Source organism: Eretmochelys imbricata, chromosome 1, assembly GCF_965152235.1.
Source record: "Eretmochelys imbricata isolate rEreImb1 chromosome 1, rEreImb1.hap1, whole genome shotgun sequence".
NCBI classification, from domain to species: domain Eukaryota; kingdom Metazoa; phylum Chordata; order Testudines; family Cheloniidae; genus Eretmochelys; species Eretmochelys imbricata.
The window spans coordinates 158,282,655-158,299,851 of record NC_135572.1 but is presented as its reverse complement, the minus strand read 5'-3'; the positions used below and the strand labels follow the sequence as shown (position 1 = coordinate 158,299,851).

The window sequence follows — 17,197 nt, the reverse complement described above, 5'->3', positions numbered from 1 at the left end:
GCCAACAGAAGCTCTCTTCTGTGGCATAGCTACATCTACCCTAGGGGCTTCGTTAGCATTGGTGTGTGTCTTTAGGGGTGTCATCCTCACACCCCTGACTGCTGTAGCTGCTGGTATAGATTTAAAGTGTAGGCCAGGCCTGAGGGTGAAATTTTATATACATGGAAATTATGTCCAGGGATCTAAGAATTTTTTTTTTAAAAAAACTGTTATTTCACATATATAGCAAGTCATGGTGCTCTGGTCTCTACACACTCATGGACTAGATCCTCAGGTGGTGTAAATTGAAGTCAAAGGAGCTACACTGATTTGCACCAGCTGAGAATCTCGTTTTCATGCTTTTCCGCATGTGAGATGTTCACCTGGATAACATGACTTTAAACATTGCATTCTGTTGCTGGACGATGACACTTGGGATTTTTTTTTCTGACCAATTTACATTAAAAATACATTTAAAGGCCCAGTTTTCAAAAGGTTATATGGGGGCACAGGGCCTACATTTTTATGCAGCCACATCAAAATTGCAGCCTGGTGGACACATACAACATTTTTGGCAGTTTACCTCTGCATGTGCACTGGAAGAGGCAAATGCATAAAGAAACCGGCAGCCTCCTATTATGCAAATACAAATGCATATGCAAATAAGTGACAGATCAAGACTGCTAGCATCTCTCGAAGTCTGAAAGCAGGAGACAAACCGATCTTTTCTCCAGCCGATATCCATCTCTTGGTCAATTTGGTAGTCCTCTGCAAGCTACACAGCTCTTCCCCCTCAGTTCCCAGGGCAGGAGAGTAATCTTCTGCCAAACCAAGGTAGGGTTTGTGGGGCATCAAAAGCAAGATTCAATGCTGAGACCTTGCATTCCTGAAAAGATCTCGAAACTCGAGAGACCTGATGGACAGAACACCTTGATATGTAGCACAACTGGCAGCCTAGACACTCCCTTCCGAACACCATCATTGTCTTGCCCCTCCCCAGCCCCACATTCCCATGCCCTTCCTACTCCCTGCCCCCTAAAATTCCTGTCCCCCACATTCCTGTCTCCAGTCTGTTCCTGCACCCCCACATTCCCCTGCATCCAGTTTCTCTCTTCTCCTTCACATTTCCTGTGTCTCCTGCCTGGGTCGCACACGGCAAGTAGGGAAAGCTATCTTCACCAGCTTCAATCTCATTGGAAACAATGGTGGATGGTAGCACTATTTAGCAGGAGCAGTCTCATTTCCACCCGCAAATGATGTCGGGAGGGGGCAGCCATCTCAGCAGAGATGAGCCTGGCTTCAGTCCCACTACGAACTAAAGATGGTAGTTGCCTTTGCTAAGAAATGACCAGTTACAAGCAAGCCCCAGCTTTCTCCTGAACATCTTTAAATAAACAACCCCCAACTAGTCTTATTTATGACATACTGTATTTAAAACAGACTAAAAATTCAGAGGCAGCTGTTAAATTCTCTTACAACTGTTGGTGCTTTAGTTAAGCCCAAATCTTTTTGAAGATTTAGATTTACATTCCTAAATTAATTCCTCAAATTAAAATTTAAAAGGTTAATATTGAAGGAAAAAATGGAACCGCTACAAATGCCAGAATCCTCTGTGCTTGCTGTAGTGCCTTACTGGGCCTAGGGCCTCTCTCGGCTCAAGGGGACGCAGATGGAATGCTTGTCTACTAGGAGAGAACCAAGCTGAAACCATTTGCATTGCATAGACCACGGTACTGTCAGATACCATCACTTGATTACCACAGACGTGGGCTGGATTCTGACATTACCTACAGGTGAAAGACTCAATTACCAGCCCTCTAAAACAGCTATTCCTCTCATTTAGTAATGTAATAAAAATGCCAGTAACGTCCTATGGACGTAAGTTTTAAATGAAGTCTAAAATCCACAAATCATACAGAAATAAGCAAAGTTGATATGTCAGAGTGTCTCAGAAGAAAAAGCCCTGCAGAATCAAGATACAATACACATAAGACAAAAATATTTTAAAACATTTTTATTTAAATATTAAATAACACATCAATCATTTTGGTGTACATTTTTCATTTTAACATAAGAAATAAAATGATCTGTTCAGTCATGGTAAAAAATAAAACTATACATCTTAATTAAACCAATCACATAGTGTCTTTAAATAGCCTATTGCATTGCAGTCTGCAGAACAGCACTGTCAAGATATCTACAAAAACCAAAACATTAAAAGTGACCTCTTTCTGCTCCAGGAATAATTCCAAAGAGGTTCTACACCAACTGGAAAAGGAAAAACAAACAGAAAAACCTATGAAAGTAAAGTGCTTGTCATTGCTTAGAACAGGAAACAAAAGACTTTCTGTGGCCTTTGATCTATGGCATTAAAACAAATATTGAAAAGAAAACAATTCTGTGTATTAAGTACTTGTGCTATCTCATGTGACAATGATGGCAAAGTTGCTGCTTTGTGATGAGCTGGCTTCTTCTCTCCCTCCTCCCTCTCCCCCTTTAAAAAAAACAAAAAGCAAAAAAAACACTTTGCAAATTAGCATGAGACTTTGGTGTTTTCTCTGCTGCAAGGCACCAACCAGTCGAAGATTCAATCAAAGTAATTTCCCTACACCTTGAAGCTTCCAGACCACATAGCAGCAGCAGCAAGCTGGAGATATCTCAATACAGACACGCAGATACTGTACACAGATAAAAAGGTAATTTATGAAAGCCACAGACACTGAGCCACATAACATCTTTACCCCTTCCCCCTCAAACCAATTAACCTGGTTGATCTTTGGCTTTTTTAAAAAAGTAGGGTGTTTTTTGAAAACGTGTAATACTGCAGGTTACAAGAAGCCAAGGTAACTTGAAGGCACCCTGTGTCACACTAAAGACCTGGGTCCTTTAAGCATTTAGATAGAATGAAACTATTTTTCTGACATTCAGATGGTAACTTTTGGCTAAACTGGCTCACTGCTTACTCACCTGCTACCAAAGCTGAACCCTCACCCCACTAATTCTTGTAAGAGGTTGTGGTCTATTCTCCCCTTTATACACACAAACTTCCATCGACACCAACATAAGTCACGCTCTGTCAGAGAGGGAGTTTACACCAGAAACACAATAGAAGCATATTACAAAGTATAAAAAATAAGTAGTGTATATATTGTTTTCTGCTTCCTATTTATACACATATACAGTATTAAAAACCATACATAAAAACACCTAATCAAAAACCTCATTGATAATATGCCAAAAAACCCAAACAAACCAAACCAAACACCCAAAGATTGTGCTGTTTCACTCAGTTTTAATCGTTTTGTTCAGAAATAGCTGTACTCCTTTAGGAGTAGAATTCTGTTCTAGCCTATTCCTTTTGTCTTTGTATAATTATAACCTCGATATTGCACGCTTCCCCAAGAGTCAGTTCTAGCTGGACCCGGATAATGAAATGCGTAAAAATGTAATTAGCAGCAGAAATAAAATGTGCAGCACTAAGAAATATCCCTCAGGCAACTTCACAGGCAACCTCTGGGAGGCTTTTTGAAAGAAATAGTTCCACCCCAGAGCCCAATTTTACTCATTTCAATCCCAGTGCCTCTGCAGGAATACAGGGAAATCAACTTAGACAACATTTATGAAAAGATTCCTCGAGATTTAGAAAAAAAAAGAAGACATTACACAATTTGGATCAGGATATCAGGGGATAAAATTCCAAGAGAGATTAATTGCTTCTGTGCTAATGATCAGAACTTGTTTTTAGCTGTTCTAGCTGATATATCAAGCAAGAAGTTCACAGTTTTCATTTAAAGCGTAAGTGTTTTTAGGGAGGAGGTGTTGGTTCCTTTAAAGTGAGTATCAACTAAACAAAAACAAATGGCAATGCTTCCATTTTTAATTTTATCAATGCATAATGTTGCATGCCACTGTTTTTTTTAAGAGGTAATCAGCTTCACAAGCCCATAAAAGAATATTGTGAAAAAGGGAGGCTGTGGTCCCTTCTTTGAAAAGCCTCTCCCTGCTGTGTCACCACTACTGACAGCTGTTAAAGTCTTGCATAACAGCAGAGCTGTATTGGTCTGACTTAAGTACAGTACCAAAGTGTTCTACCCGGCCTCATCCATCCCTGCTTCCCACCCCCTACCCACCCTTCATGATTTGTCTTCAAAAACATTTTTCAGTTTCTATTCATATTTGTTCAGTGCAAGAATAATAGAAGCCAAGAGACATACATATTGCTTGTTTCAGTTCTATAAAGTTGTTAGCTTTCTGAACCAGACAGCCTCTTCACATACTTCAATATTTATTGCTTCTGAGAGTCACTCATCCACACGCCACCAGCAATCCGTGGAACTAGTGCTGTGGAACAATGGTGGAAGTCCTTTGCAAAAATAAAAAGAGGGGTGTGAGCTACAACAGCAGGAGCTCTCATTTCACCAGGACAAATTTCCCCAGCTGGCTGGAAGTGAGGTCCTCCATTTCACAGTCCCCATTCTGCAAAGTGACAGCATCGTAGCTCGGAGATGGCACAGAGAAATTCTGTTGCTGAGAGAAGTTGGTGGTGGTGATCGGAGAGACATTGCTGCTGATGTACAGTTGGGTGTCTAGAAGATGAGCAGCTGAAGACACTGGTGAGACACTGACTCCAAAGAGGTGAGGTTGGAGCAGTTGGGTGTTGCCACCAAATGCCAGCTCAAATGAGTTCTCCCTTCGTAGCTCTGACAGCAGAAGAGAGTTAGATGTTTTGTAAGTGCCTGTACTGTCAGGAGAGAAGACGCAGTGTGTGGCAGACACCCGAGAGGGCTGGTGACATGTTGGCTGGATCAATTGGTGATGCTGTAACTGGAGCATTCTGAATAAGATTCCAGAGTGAAGGAAATTAATACTTCTTGATCATACTGTTCTTCCCTGTAGCACTTTCCCAAACACTGCCGACCTTACTGGGGCATTTAAAGCATTTTGAGCAACAGTTTAGTAAAACTAGATACAAATATGGTAATCTTTGGAAGTTACAACAGCAAAATTAGGGCACAATTTGGTCCACTATGAATATACATTTCAGTGACTAAGAACTGTGCTTCACTTGTGAGCTGTAACTCTACCAAATTACAAGGCCCTATCTCCATGCCACAGGAAAGTATCTTTCCCCAAAATTAAACAAAAATAAAGCTCTGACAGGCAGAAGTAGTATGTTTTGCCCTTCCAATACATATGGCGTTTGGAGTGACTATCTTAAAATCTACATGATGATCTTAAAACCTAAGAACTCTGTGAAATATGTAGGTCGGCATTATACTCATTTCACAAATACATAAGCAGAGTTACAGAGAAGTTAAGAGGCTTGTCCATGGTCACAGGGCAAGAGCCTGGAAGAGAACCCAGTAGTCCTAACCCTCAGCCTCATTCCCTGCCCAAAAATGAGGTTCTATGAAAAAAGAACAGCTCTTTGTAGAGGAAGCTCAACATGGATTATATGTCCCTGCCTTGTTCAAGTCTTTATGCTAAGCATGCTTTCTCACCTCTGCTGTTGCAACACCTCCTCTAGCAGGCTTCGGCCCTCTCTGCTGCTTCCTCCGTTGCTGTACATGCACGTGTTCTGCTGAGAATGCTGGAAAGGGCTCATGCCACTGCGTGCTGCCCGAGCGGATGAAGACTGGCACACCTGGCGAGCAAAGCCCTTGATTTTGTTCAGCCCAAGGAAACCTTTGGCTCTAGCATTCTTTCGTAACTGTTGTCTAAATGCCTTCAAGCCTAGAGGCAAGAAAAAAAAGAAAAAATATGTGTATTCATCATTAGCGTTTTGCCTGGATGCTCCACTTCTTCGTTGATCAGCAATTCCCAACCTCTCTGGGCAACTGCACTCGTTTACTAGAGTGAGACTTCAGGTGAAACAGACACTTCACATTCATCTGCATGCCTTATAGTCAGCAATGAAGCTTATGCACTTGCAAGACTGTGGTTTGGGGCAGCTCAAGCTCGACTAGATTGGGGCATGTACAGATGCTCCCCAGGTTACGCAAGAGCTGACTTACGCAAATCCGCATTTACGGAAAAAGTTCTGTAAGCTAGAAATAGGAGGGTTTTTTAGGGATGAGGGCGGGCGCATAACTGTTGGGTATACGTTACTGACTTACGCAAAATTCGACTTACGCAAGGCATTCCAGAACAGAATGATTGCATAAGTCGGGGAGCGTCTGTACAACTAAATTGGAAGTGGGCAGTAGTGGCGTACTGGACTCAGTGTAAAAGAGTAGAACACCAAGAATAGCTGTCACAGAAATGGGAAATTCTATATTGGTCTGTGGATTTGGGAACCTCTGGGGTAGGTGACTTACATGAAGTCAAGTTATCCCTTATGTTCTATGGCACTATCATGATGGACACAACAGAAAGCCCTAAGATCGATAAGTCAGAGTAAGCTTCCCAAAATATTACCGTGTTGCTAATTAGAAAAGTGTACAGCCAACTATACAGCAAGAAAGGAATTACCTTGAGTTAATGAGGTATCAGATGCACGTCTTCCTTCCTGGAAGCTGACAGGCAGCAGAGAAGCACCTCCCATGCAGTCCTGGGCTTGCAGCCCTGGAGTGTCAGATTGGGAAGTCAGAAATGGTGATGTCATCCTGGCTGTGGCTGGGTTACCAGTCATTACTTGATCTGCCAAACAGCTGCTCAGAGCCACTGAGCTGTTGTTTGAAGATGAGGTGAGGCAGCTGTCGGAACTAGTTCCTTCTGTGGGGCTTGTCGAAGAGGAAATGACTATGCCTACAGATGAAGGGGAGAAGGGGAAGGTGAAGAGAGAACATTTCCAAAATGGAGTACAGGAAGAAAAAATTGCCATCAGATTAGTCTGTCCACCTACACTGCAATTATACGTAACCTGTCAGCATCAGAAGTCTCAGATAACAATAGAACAGCAACTCATGTTGTACTAGGACATGATTCCATCAAGGGTTGCTGAGGTCATACACAATCTGAATTCAGTGTTCACTTGCAATCTAGTGTGCACACTCAATGTAGAATTTGTTTCCCTGAGACCAGCACTTACTGTGTGCTATTTGGCGCTAGAGCCCTAACACGGATTTTTGTTTTTTTCAATTGCACAAGGCTCTCCCCTGCTCCAGCTAAGTCAATAGCAACATTTCTATTGATTCCAATAGAGGAGAGACTTTATGAGGTTTTACTGTGGTGGAGGGGTGCAGGAAGGAGTTGGAGGGTACGATATAAAGAAAGAACACTTCCCTTTAAAAATATGTAGGTAATTACTAAAAAAAACTTCCCAAACTACTGCTAGCTGGGGTCTCTCCCAAGTAATACAACTGTGTAAGATTATGCAATTTCTAGGAGAGTTTTCAGAAACCATGTTATTTAAATTTAAAAATAAATACCCAATGAGTGAACATTGCAGACCATTTACTACTGACCTTCTCTACCCTAAGTCAGAATGGTGGTGAAAATAGCAATTAATCACGGATATTTGTTGTATGCAATCTTCTATGGGAGCCGTCACCGTATTCCACCCCTCACAGCCCGTATTTCAGAGACCTTCCTCCCTGCAGGACTTACATGGAGGGGTACACGGATAGAAATGAGTAGTGACTTCAGCCAGCGTGTGCCTCCTGCTGGTGTTGCTGGGGAGGTGAAGAGGGTTGTAGGCCTTGATTTCCTCCTCCAGGTCTTTCTCCTGCCTCACCTCCTCACTAATGGTGGTTTCTAGCAAACTGTTGGGAGAAATGGAGCGATTCCTGAAGAGACCATTGAAGTTGGGATCCACAGGAAAGAATACTGGCTGCAAAGACATTAGAATACAGGAATTAAGTGAAAAGCTATTAGTTTATTTTCGAAAAAATATTCTCATTTGTTAGAGCTTTGCAAAGCTCTTCAGTGTGCCTTTATTATGCATATTGTGATGAAAGGGCATTGTGACACTGTATTTATATCTTATGTTTAAATTTTGGGGAGGGAGGGGTGGAGAGGCGGAAACCGGCAAGTGCTAAATATACTTTTAAACCTTTGTCATGTCAAATGGATAGAACAATAAAAATCCGTAGGTGAGATTTAGTTGAGAGCACCAACCTGTAATGGACTGTTCATGTCACAATCCATTTCTGCTTGCAAGGATGACTGAATCAAGTTCTGAGGTTGATGGTAAAGCAGAGATGATCTCAGGGATTCACTTGCAAGGCTGTCTTGAGGCATCTGAAGGCAAAAAAAAAAAAAGATTTAGAGAAGGCATCCTATAAACTTCAATTCAAAAACTTCATATGTTGTTTGCATACCGAGTTTCTAAAGCATCTTCCATCCAAGCTTCTCAAAGCATTTGGCAAGAATTAACAAATTTACCCTCTCAACTCACACATAAGTAGGAACCCATGAAGCTCCCTTTCACAGATGGAAAAGCTGAAGTACAGAGATTAAGACAACTGCCTGGAGGTGACATAAGAAGTCTGTGGCAAGCAGGGAATATAACCCAGATCGCCTGATGTCAGTTCTGTGTCTTAATCACCACCCCAACCATCCCTTCTTTTTGTTAAAAAAAGAATGAAAGAAAAGAAAATCTAAGTGACTCATGGAATCTCTCTGAGGTGGCTGTAACAAGGAATCAGAGGAAGTTTAATTGCTGTGCTTCTGAAAGGGTATATTTCAATGAGAAGCCTGATCACTTGGTGAATTACTGACGAGCACTGGAGAGAGACTGTTCTTTGGACCATAAACTAGTGCCAGTGATTAGGAAATGGGCCATTAGTATTCAATCAAGCACCAAATTCAATCAGCAGCCTGCTGAAGAATGGAATACTGTACCCTCTAGTTTGAGGACAGAGATTAAGTTTGACTCAGAGGGCCTCTCTATGGCTTTCCCATGACATTACGGGCAGCAATGTCTGCTAAATAAAGTAAATGATACAGCAAAGTAACAGAATAAGAATACCAGCAGATGTGACTTTATATTAGATAATGCACCTTCTTACCTCAATGTTGCTGAGCTCAGAGCTCCTTGGTCTTTGCTGACGGCCAGTCACTGGACGATTGGACAACTGGTTGTTTCGGTACTCCTTGAGGCGCTCCAGGAGAAGGTAATAAATTGCAGCAAAATGGTTGTAGCTGCTGTTTTGTAGAGACTAGAAGATATGAAAAGGATTCTTGAGATACAGATAAATCAATTTAAAGAACTCAAAAAGCAGCAACAGGGGCTCAGAGTTTAACAGCACTGTGTCCAATAATTTGTGAATAAGTTTTACTGAACATTATAGTTACATTGAATCAAAGTTAATTTTTGATCACACACACTATATATAAAAATAAAACTGAGTAGCTAACCTCTTGTTCTTTCCTAAGTAACCGATTTGCATGCAAGTGTTGTCTCACCATTGGCACTTTATTAGTCAATGAGCAAGTATCTAAGAAGTAAGCACCACTCATACTAGAAGGGCAAGCCACGGCTCACCTCAACTGTTCTCCGCCTATCAATGCCAAGAGTCTGCATGATCCCGAGGACTTGCTCATTGTAGTCACCCAGGTTAGAGTTGTAGTTCTGCATGGAGAAGGACAAAGATTGCTGCTGATGGAGAGAAGGGTCTGCTTGCATCCACTTGTGCTGCTTTATCTGGGCAATGGTTATTCGTTTAGTTGGGTCCACAACTAGCATCCGTCGGATTAGTGTTTCACAGTCTAGACAAAACAGAAAATGCCTTTAACAAGTGGTAAAAATAAAAGCCAGCCACATACAAGAGGCTATTAGTTATTTTACTGCTGCATTTAGACAGCACTAGGAAATCTCTTCAGCAACATTATATCAGACCAGTTTTAAGGGGGTGCAATTCTACAGATGTTTCATCCATTTACAGTAAATCTGAATTTGGCACATAGTCCGTTACATACACACGCTGCTGGTCTCCATGTTAGCACTTACTTGTAAGTGAGCAGCTTTGACTATATTGTTAAGATTAAATTAGGTAAGGGATACTATTAAGGCCTAGGTCACAGTAGTAACAATATCCTTTAATTCCCCTTTTCACAAGAGATTGTTCAAGAATGAGCTAGATTGCTAAACCTTATTGTTTTTACTGTCCTTGATAGTAGTATATTTTAAAATTTCGGAATATGCTACTGTATAGTTACAATCTTTTGAGAACTACACCCACCTAAGAATTACAGCCTAATATCATTAAAATGCTATTTAAAAAAAAACCACTTATTTCTCCAGCAAGAGTGTGAATTAGCCATTAGATAAATAAATAAATAAATCTATACTGAATCTAAAAAAGGAAAAGTGTAAACCCTTTAGATGTATAACAGATCCCAGGAAAGAAAATGTGCTAGTGTATGCTGCAAGTACAACACTAAAGAAACTCTGCTGAAAACCTAAGAAAGTGAAAGCACAATGTGTGATTGCAAAATATTCCCATCTGTCATTGCCCTGAAAAAGATACAAACGCAAAATCTAACAGATGGAGAGGCAGAAAACTGATTCCTTCACAAAAAGACCCAGATTTACCAATCAGCCCCCTGTTGGTAGCCCCTTTTCTGGTGTTAAGATTCCAGGAAACGTACCTTGGGACATGAAGTAGGGGATGCGGAATCGTCCCTCCAGCACTCTTTGTCTCAGAGTTGGTAAATTGGGTCCATCAAAAGGCAGAGAGCCACAAACGAGGACATACAGCACCACACCAAGGCTCTGTTAACAGAAAATAGCACAGCATGTAAGGGACTGGAGTACAGTTAGCAATCATGAAAGCCCAGGAAGAGTTTGATGATGCATAAAATGTGAACACTATAGAACATAAAGCTTACCCATATATCAAGGTGAGGTCCTTCGTATTCCTTGCCTTCAAAAACTTCAGGGGCTGCATAAGGTGGGCTTCCGCACCAAGTGGAGAGGGGCTCCCCTGATTTGTAGAAATTTCCAAATCCAAAGTCTGAAGTAAAGAGAAGAGTCTGAAGTGAGACTTCATGAAATACCAGGTTAACATTTCGAAATCAGAGAAAACGAAGGAAAACCAGACTTAGGACTTGTCTACATGGTGGGGTAATACACAGTACAGTTCCCTAGTGCACTTAGGGAAATTTTACTGTGCACCAGCAGGGACTACATGGATCAATTACTGTGCAATATGTTAGGGCACTTAAGAAATCACACTGCTGTAGTATGCCTTATCTCACCAAGTACACAAGCCCTTATTGCATAGAAGTTCTACACTTATTCATTTAACCTAGGCTTTTTCAACAAGAAGATATATTCAGAAAAATAGTCCTATCAGTATGTGCATCTATACAGCAGTTTTAAAAAGTTTTATTTTATTGTACATATTTATAGGAGCACCTAGCTCTAAGACTATAGAAACAGGACTTCATTTCCTGCTTTATATTTTAGCAAAAGTAACCACGTAAATGTTCTCACCTGCTAACTTGATATTCATGCTAGCATCTAACAGAAGGTTCTCAGTTTTGAGATCCCTGTGCACTATGTGATGGCTGTGACAGTATTCCACTGCAGAAAGGATCTGCCAGAACTTCTTTCGAGCTTCACTCTCGCTCAAGTGTCCATTGGAAGTCAAATGATCTGTAGCACACAAAAATAAATTATGAACAAGAATTAACACCTGGCAGTATGTTTTCATTACCCTGACAAAGCTGCATGCACCATTTTGTATTTGTGACACCTGACTCTGACTTTTTGGAAACCTTTAACACTACGTCAAAAACATATCTTCTTATTACCCTACATGACTACCAACAATAAAGTAGGGTTTTCTAAATCTAGGTAAGTGTTAGTTATTTCAGTGAGAACTTACCAAACATTTCTCCATTTTTTGCAAACTCAGTAACAATGTAAAGCATATCCTTTGTCTCCATAACCTGTCAAGACAAAAATTAGGACACGTTACAGGTCTCTGAAATTGTTTTTACGAAAAAAATGCCATGTCCTAAATCTAGAACCTCTTAGTGCAATTATTTACAGCCACTTTAGGCAGCAACCCAAAGGCCTTCATTCCTGAACCGCAGTACTCCTTTCAGACAGAGCTATTCAGAAAGATAGCGAATTAATGCTTGCATATCCAACATACACAGTTACTTGCTTCCTCCATACTCTTTTCCCCCCCATATCCTCAAATGTCTATGAAATAGGCTTACGGAGTATTTCAGCAAGCTTTACTTCAATTGCAATACATTTTTTAATGAAAACAGAGTTCAGTAATCACTTTTGATCACTCAAGGACATTTTAAATTAAAAAATGGGTTTCTGGAATTCAAGGACTTTGTGCTAAAAAGGCTAGCAGATACAAAGATCATTAGAGCAGAAATTTACAGCAAGAACACAGTGAAGAAGCGATATCATATACCCCAGTCCCACCTGGTATCAGATATGATACCTTAGCCTGCAAGGTGACAGCTCTGCCGGGCAAGCAACAAAAGCTTGCTTTTTGAGCAAACTGTACTGCTCCATGTCTGTCAACAGCAAGTGTCAATCCTAGCCAAAAGTTCATTTATTGAGCTAGTACTGATTTACTTTTAAACATTTGCTACTGACTTCCATAAAATGGGTTATAAACTAGCCAATATACTTCCTTTCTTTGGAAGAACGCCCCCACCCCCCCTAACCAAAATAACCCTGTACAGCATTTCACATATTTATTTTTAGTGACTGGGACATATTTTTCCTTTTTGTTTCAAATGTTAGCATGAACTATTTACCGAGAATGGCTCTTCAATGAGAATTGTGTTTTTTGCTCCTTCGGTAGAGGCTTACAAAAACCAAACAGGTGTCAATGCTACTTCAGAGGCCACAATTTTCAACTTTCTTTGAAAAAGGATTTATGTCGAAGAGAGGGAAGGGAGCGCTCTCATCTCCCCTGCCATGCCATGCACAAACGAAAACAAATAAAAACGGGAGAAAAGGAAGAGAAGTTTCCAATTTTAAAAACTGAAGGGAAGGAGTTTAAGTGTTCTGGGAAAGGTGCCAGCTGGATGAAAGTTAGATGGTGGTGTTGAAACTAAAACACAAAAAACCCATCAACACTGATATGTCATCTAGTTCCACCCCTACTTTTCAAACACCAACAAATAGGTACAGTATCAGTTACAACAACAACGAAGAAGAGAAAATTCAGTTGGAAAGTTAAACTATGATCTATTACCTGTGTCATTTGTTCAGTTAAATAATCTGGTTCAACAAGGTGGGATTTAAACTAATTTTTAGAGCCTTGAAATACAATTTTCACCTGCATCATTCCACTGAAGTGCAATCAACAGAATGGTTACAATACCTTTATGTATCCTATATAGCTCTACTGGCAAGAGTGACGTCAATCAAATATTAATGCCAAATAATTTTTTCACAATTAATAATATAAAGATCAAGTACTCAATAACCAATGTCTTCACTTAAGCACCTGCCTTACTGGCTCTTCTACTCTACTTTGTGTTAACTGACCTCCACAACATTTAAAAAAAAAAAAAAAAAAAAAAAAGGTAAAGATCCAAACTGATGACAGTATTTTCTACTTCACACTGCATTTCAGACCTGCTGCTAGATTTCTTAATCCATCGTTTACCCTTCCCCACCCCTCTCACAGACAAATCGTGATACCACATCTTCTTAAATCCACATGGTACTGTTTAAGACGATTAGGGGGAACTTACACCAAATGCCAATTAGATCAAATACAGTATTTAGCATTTGCAAAGCAGCCCTTGCTCATCAGGCAGCAGTGATCCCATTTTCTGCACAGCACACTAGTTTGTCCTTACACTTAATACTTATTGGAACAAGAAATGAACTAAATTAAAATACTCACATACAAAATAAAATGTGGAAGATGTTGGGGTTTTGGTTTTTTGGTTTGATTCCAAAACTAACAAACATGATTAGTGTAAGAAGCAAACAAATGCATAATGGCCTGTAGCGGTAACGTCTTTAAATAAAGGTAAAAAAAATGCATTTTTTTAAATTCACAAATTTTAGAGCAGCTCAGTTTGACCATTGATTCACTATTTGAGAGGTTTCAACAAAAATGACATTCAAGTTTGGTTCTGTTTTATTTTACAAGAGCTTAAATTTTGCTAGTATAATTTGCAAGTAGGATATTTCTATAGCTCTTAAAAACTGAAAAAGCAGAAGAATCAGGGGGAAAATGAGTTCCTTAACAATACAAGTAGCCAATTCCATCAATTTCAAGATCAATTCCATTTGATCCAAAACTAACTTGAGTCAATTTTGACTCTTTCCACTAAAAGTGCTTAAAAATTAAAAAAGCCCACTGAGGTTAATCATACGATAAACCTGCTCAAAGAGAACACTAAAAAAAATATTAAATACAATGCTTATTGTATTTGTTTAAATACTTCAAAAAGTACAATGTAAGTTCTCTCCCTGCACGTGCAATTTAGAACCATGTGCAAGATAAGATCATTAGCAACCAAACCCATGGGATTCAAGTAGACCTAACATGAATGCAGTCATCAGAACAGATCTTACCTGATACAGCTTGATAATGTGGGGATGGTTCAAAAGCTTCATTATCTGGACCTCTCTGTAAATTTTCTCCAGGTTGCTTGGATCTAATCTTGTTTTGTCTATAATCTTTATTGCAACCTATAAATTTAAAACACAAACCCAGACAGTTATAAAATATGTACTTATGCTGCTGAAATTCTGAATAGTTCAAACAAAACAATTTTAAAGCGTATGAGTTCTGCCAAACTGAGTCTCGTTTCCATTATTAAATGCAGGCTATATTATATATTTTAATTTCCCTATTTCACATAAAAAAATTACGCAAAGTAATGAACAGAACTATAGTTCTCAGAGTAGCAGCCGTGTTGGTCTGTATCCGCAAAAAGAAAAGGAGTACTTGTGGCATCTTAGAGACTAACAAATTTATTTGAGCATAAGCCTTCGTGAGCTACATCTGATGAAGTGAGCTGTAGCTCATGAAAGCTTATGCTCAAATAACTATAGTTCTGATTTCTGCACAGGACCTATTAAGTCACCTAGTCCATACCCCCTTAATGCAGGATCATCCCCGATAAACTATTTTCTATTGCATTGCCTAGTCTGGTTTTAATACACATATTACAATTGTAGTTTAATTTATAAACCAACTAATAAGAAAACTCTTTACTCACATAGATTTAAAAATGAAAATTCTTCATTTTTTTTCTGAATAACTTCCTCATTTAATGAAAAACAAACTAAGGAACTCTAAAGTCTAAATAGCAAGATTTTATGCTCTCTTTCTACACAAATTACTTTAAATTTGCACAACCCTACCTACTCTTTAAGGATACACATAGGGCTAAATAATTAAACTGAAGTGTTAAAACAGTTGGCAATATTTTCTTAAATCTATTCTTGTGTTTTTATTTTACATCATCTGTGTTTATAAAACCACTAAGAAAAACAAAAAAACCCTCACCTATAGTTTTATCTATTATTACTATCACACAATCTATCGCCTTGATTATATTTTGTACAGTACCACAATATTACTGTATGTTAGTTTATTTCACCACATTTGAGGGGGTAGTGGAAAACTTACCCAGAAAGTTTCATGCCCTTTAAAATTTGGTTTCCTATATGAAACTATAGAGTAGATTTCACACCCACCTGCGTTTTGGTTACTCTGTGCCTGGCCAGCTTTACCACTGCGAAATTTCCTTTTCCCAAGGTCCTCTCAATATCATAAAATCCAACCCGGAGAGGCCTTCGCTGGGCTTGATTTGGAGTGGGAACAGAGGTATAATCTGACATGATCACCATGGCTTAGATTTTGGTGGGCAACAAGCAATATTTAGAAGGTATGCATAAGCGCTCCTCTTTAAGCCTTGCACCTGTGTAAAGATAAGAGACACTAATAAATCAAAGGGAGCTTTTGCTTTCTCCTCCAGATGAAAACTAGTAACACTCAAACAACACGGATCAGATTTTAAAGGTTTCACCGAATCTTTAAATTGTGCAGGGTGGAAAGCTTTGAACTAGTCAGGCAGACCGCACAACCCAACTTCTTGGAGACACGGACCAACTTTCCCCTACGCTTCGCTCAGAGCCCAAGGTTAGTTATGAAACGGCCTGGGAGTCTCTTCCTAGCAAAAGCCCGGTATTAGCGACTCGCCGCGAAGAGCAGCTAATAAAAAGACACCCCACGCCCGTTCATAGCCATGCGCTTTTCAGATCCCTGGGATCCAGCCCTCTACCTCGTTCCCCTTGGAAGAAAGCTTCCCAATTCTAGCGGCCAGATGCCCCGATTGAATAGGAACACTCCCAATATTGGGGCTTTGTCTTATACGGGCGCCTATTACCCCGCCCCTCCCGTCCTCGTTTTTCACACTTGCTCTCCGGTCACCAAGCCGCCGCCAACCCCGTCCCCCCAGCCCAAAGAGGCATCGTTAACAGCAGCCAACCCCCCCCCCCCCACACACACACACTCCGCCTCAGCCCCGAGCACCCAGCAGGCGCCGCAGCGCTGCCCGCGGAGCCTCCGCGACCCAGCCACAGGCTTCCCCGCCGGGCGCGCACTGGGCTGCGGCTCCCCGGCTGCGGAGAGGAGCCCAGCGCCCGCAGAGGGGAGGGACGGGGGACCGCTTGGCGCTTCGGGGCGCTTCGCTCCTGTCCCCGCCGCGGCCGGGTTGGGGAGCGCGCCCCCCGCCACGCTTCCCCCCGCAGCTCCGGCCGCCAGCGCCGCGGCTCTCCCCGCGCACCGCCCGCCCGCTCCCCAGCAAGCGGCCCCGCGCGCTCCTCAGACAGCGCCGCCGCCGCGGCTCCGGGTACCTGCGCGCGGGGGCTCCCCAGTCCCCGGCTCTCGCGGCGCTGCTGCTCCAGCGGCTGCCTCCGCGCGCTCTGGGCGTGCTGCTGGGGGCAGAGGAGCACGCGGGATCCCCCTTCTCCCGCCCACTGCCCCCCCCCCTCGCCCGAAAACCGAGACAGACCCATTGACGTCACTTTGACGCCAGAGAGACGCGCGCCCAAGCGCGAGGCTGAATGAGAGCGAGACACCGGGCCGTTGCCAAGAGACGAGCTGTTCTGACGCGCGGCCTGATGGAGCCGTCGCCCCGGAGACCAATGGGCGGTGACGTCAGGGCAAAAGGGGGGGAGACAACCGGGCACCTGTCCCCGGCGTCACGTGACCCGTTTGTTATCGTTGCGGGGTCGCCCCCTGCCGGAGCCGCCGCGGCCCGGACTAACCCCCCGTGGGCTGGAGCCGGGCCATGAATTAACCCCCAGCGCGCCGGCGCCGAA

At 41.7% G+C, this 17,197-nt stretch overlaps 1 protein-coding gene across 1 annotated transcript; it reads right to left on the bottom strand.

Moving 5' to 3' along the window:
- Nucleotides 1-1,985: 1,985 nt before the first annotated feature.
- Nucleotides 1,986-16,840, bottom strand: SIK1 (salt inducible kinase 1). The gene is made up of 14 exons (XM_077817853.1): nt 16,730-16,840; nt 15,569-15,792; nt 14,438-14,554; nt 11,754-11,817; nt 11,360-11,521; nt 10,753-10,877; nt 10,513-10,636; nt 9,407-9,630; nt 8,931-9,080; nt 8,038-8,160; nt 7,528-7,750; nt 6,451-6,726; nt 5,481-5,712; nt 1,986-4,813 (listed from the first exon to the last, which is right to left on the bottom strand). Exons 2-14 carry the CDS (start codon nt 15,719-15,721, stop codon nt 4,390-4,392), a joined length of 2,397 nt encoding a protein of 798 aa, XP_077673979.1. The 5' UTR covers nt 15,722-15,792; nt 16,730-16,840; the 3' UTR covers nt 1,986-4,389.
- Nucleotides 16,841-17,197: the final 357 nt, after the last annotated feature.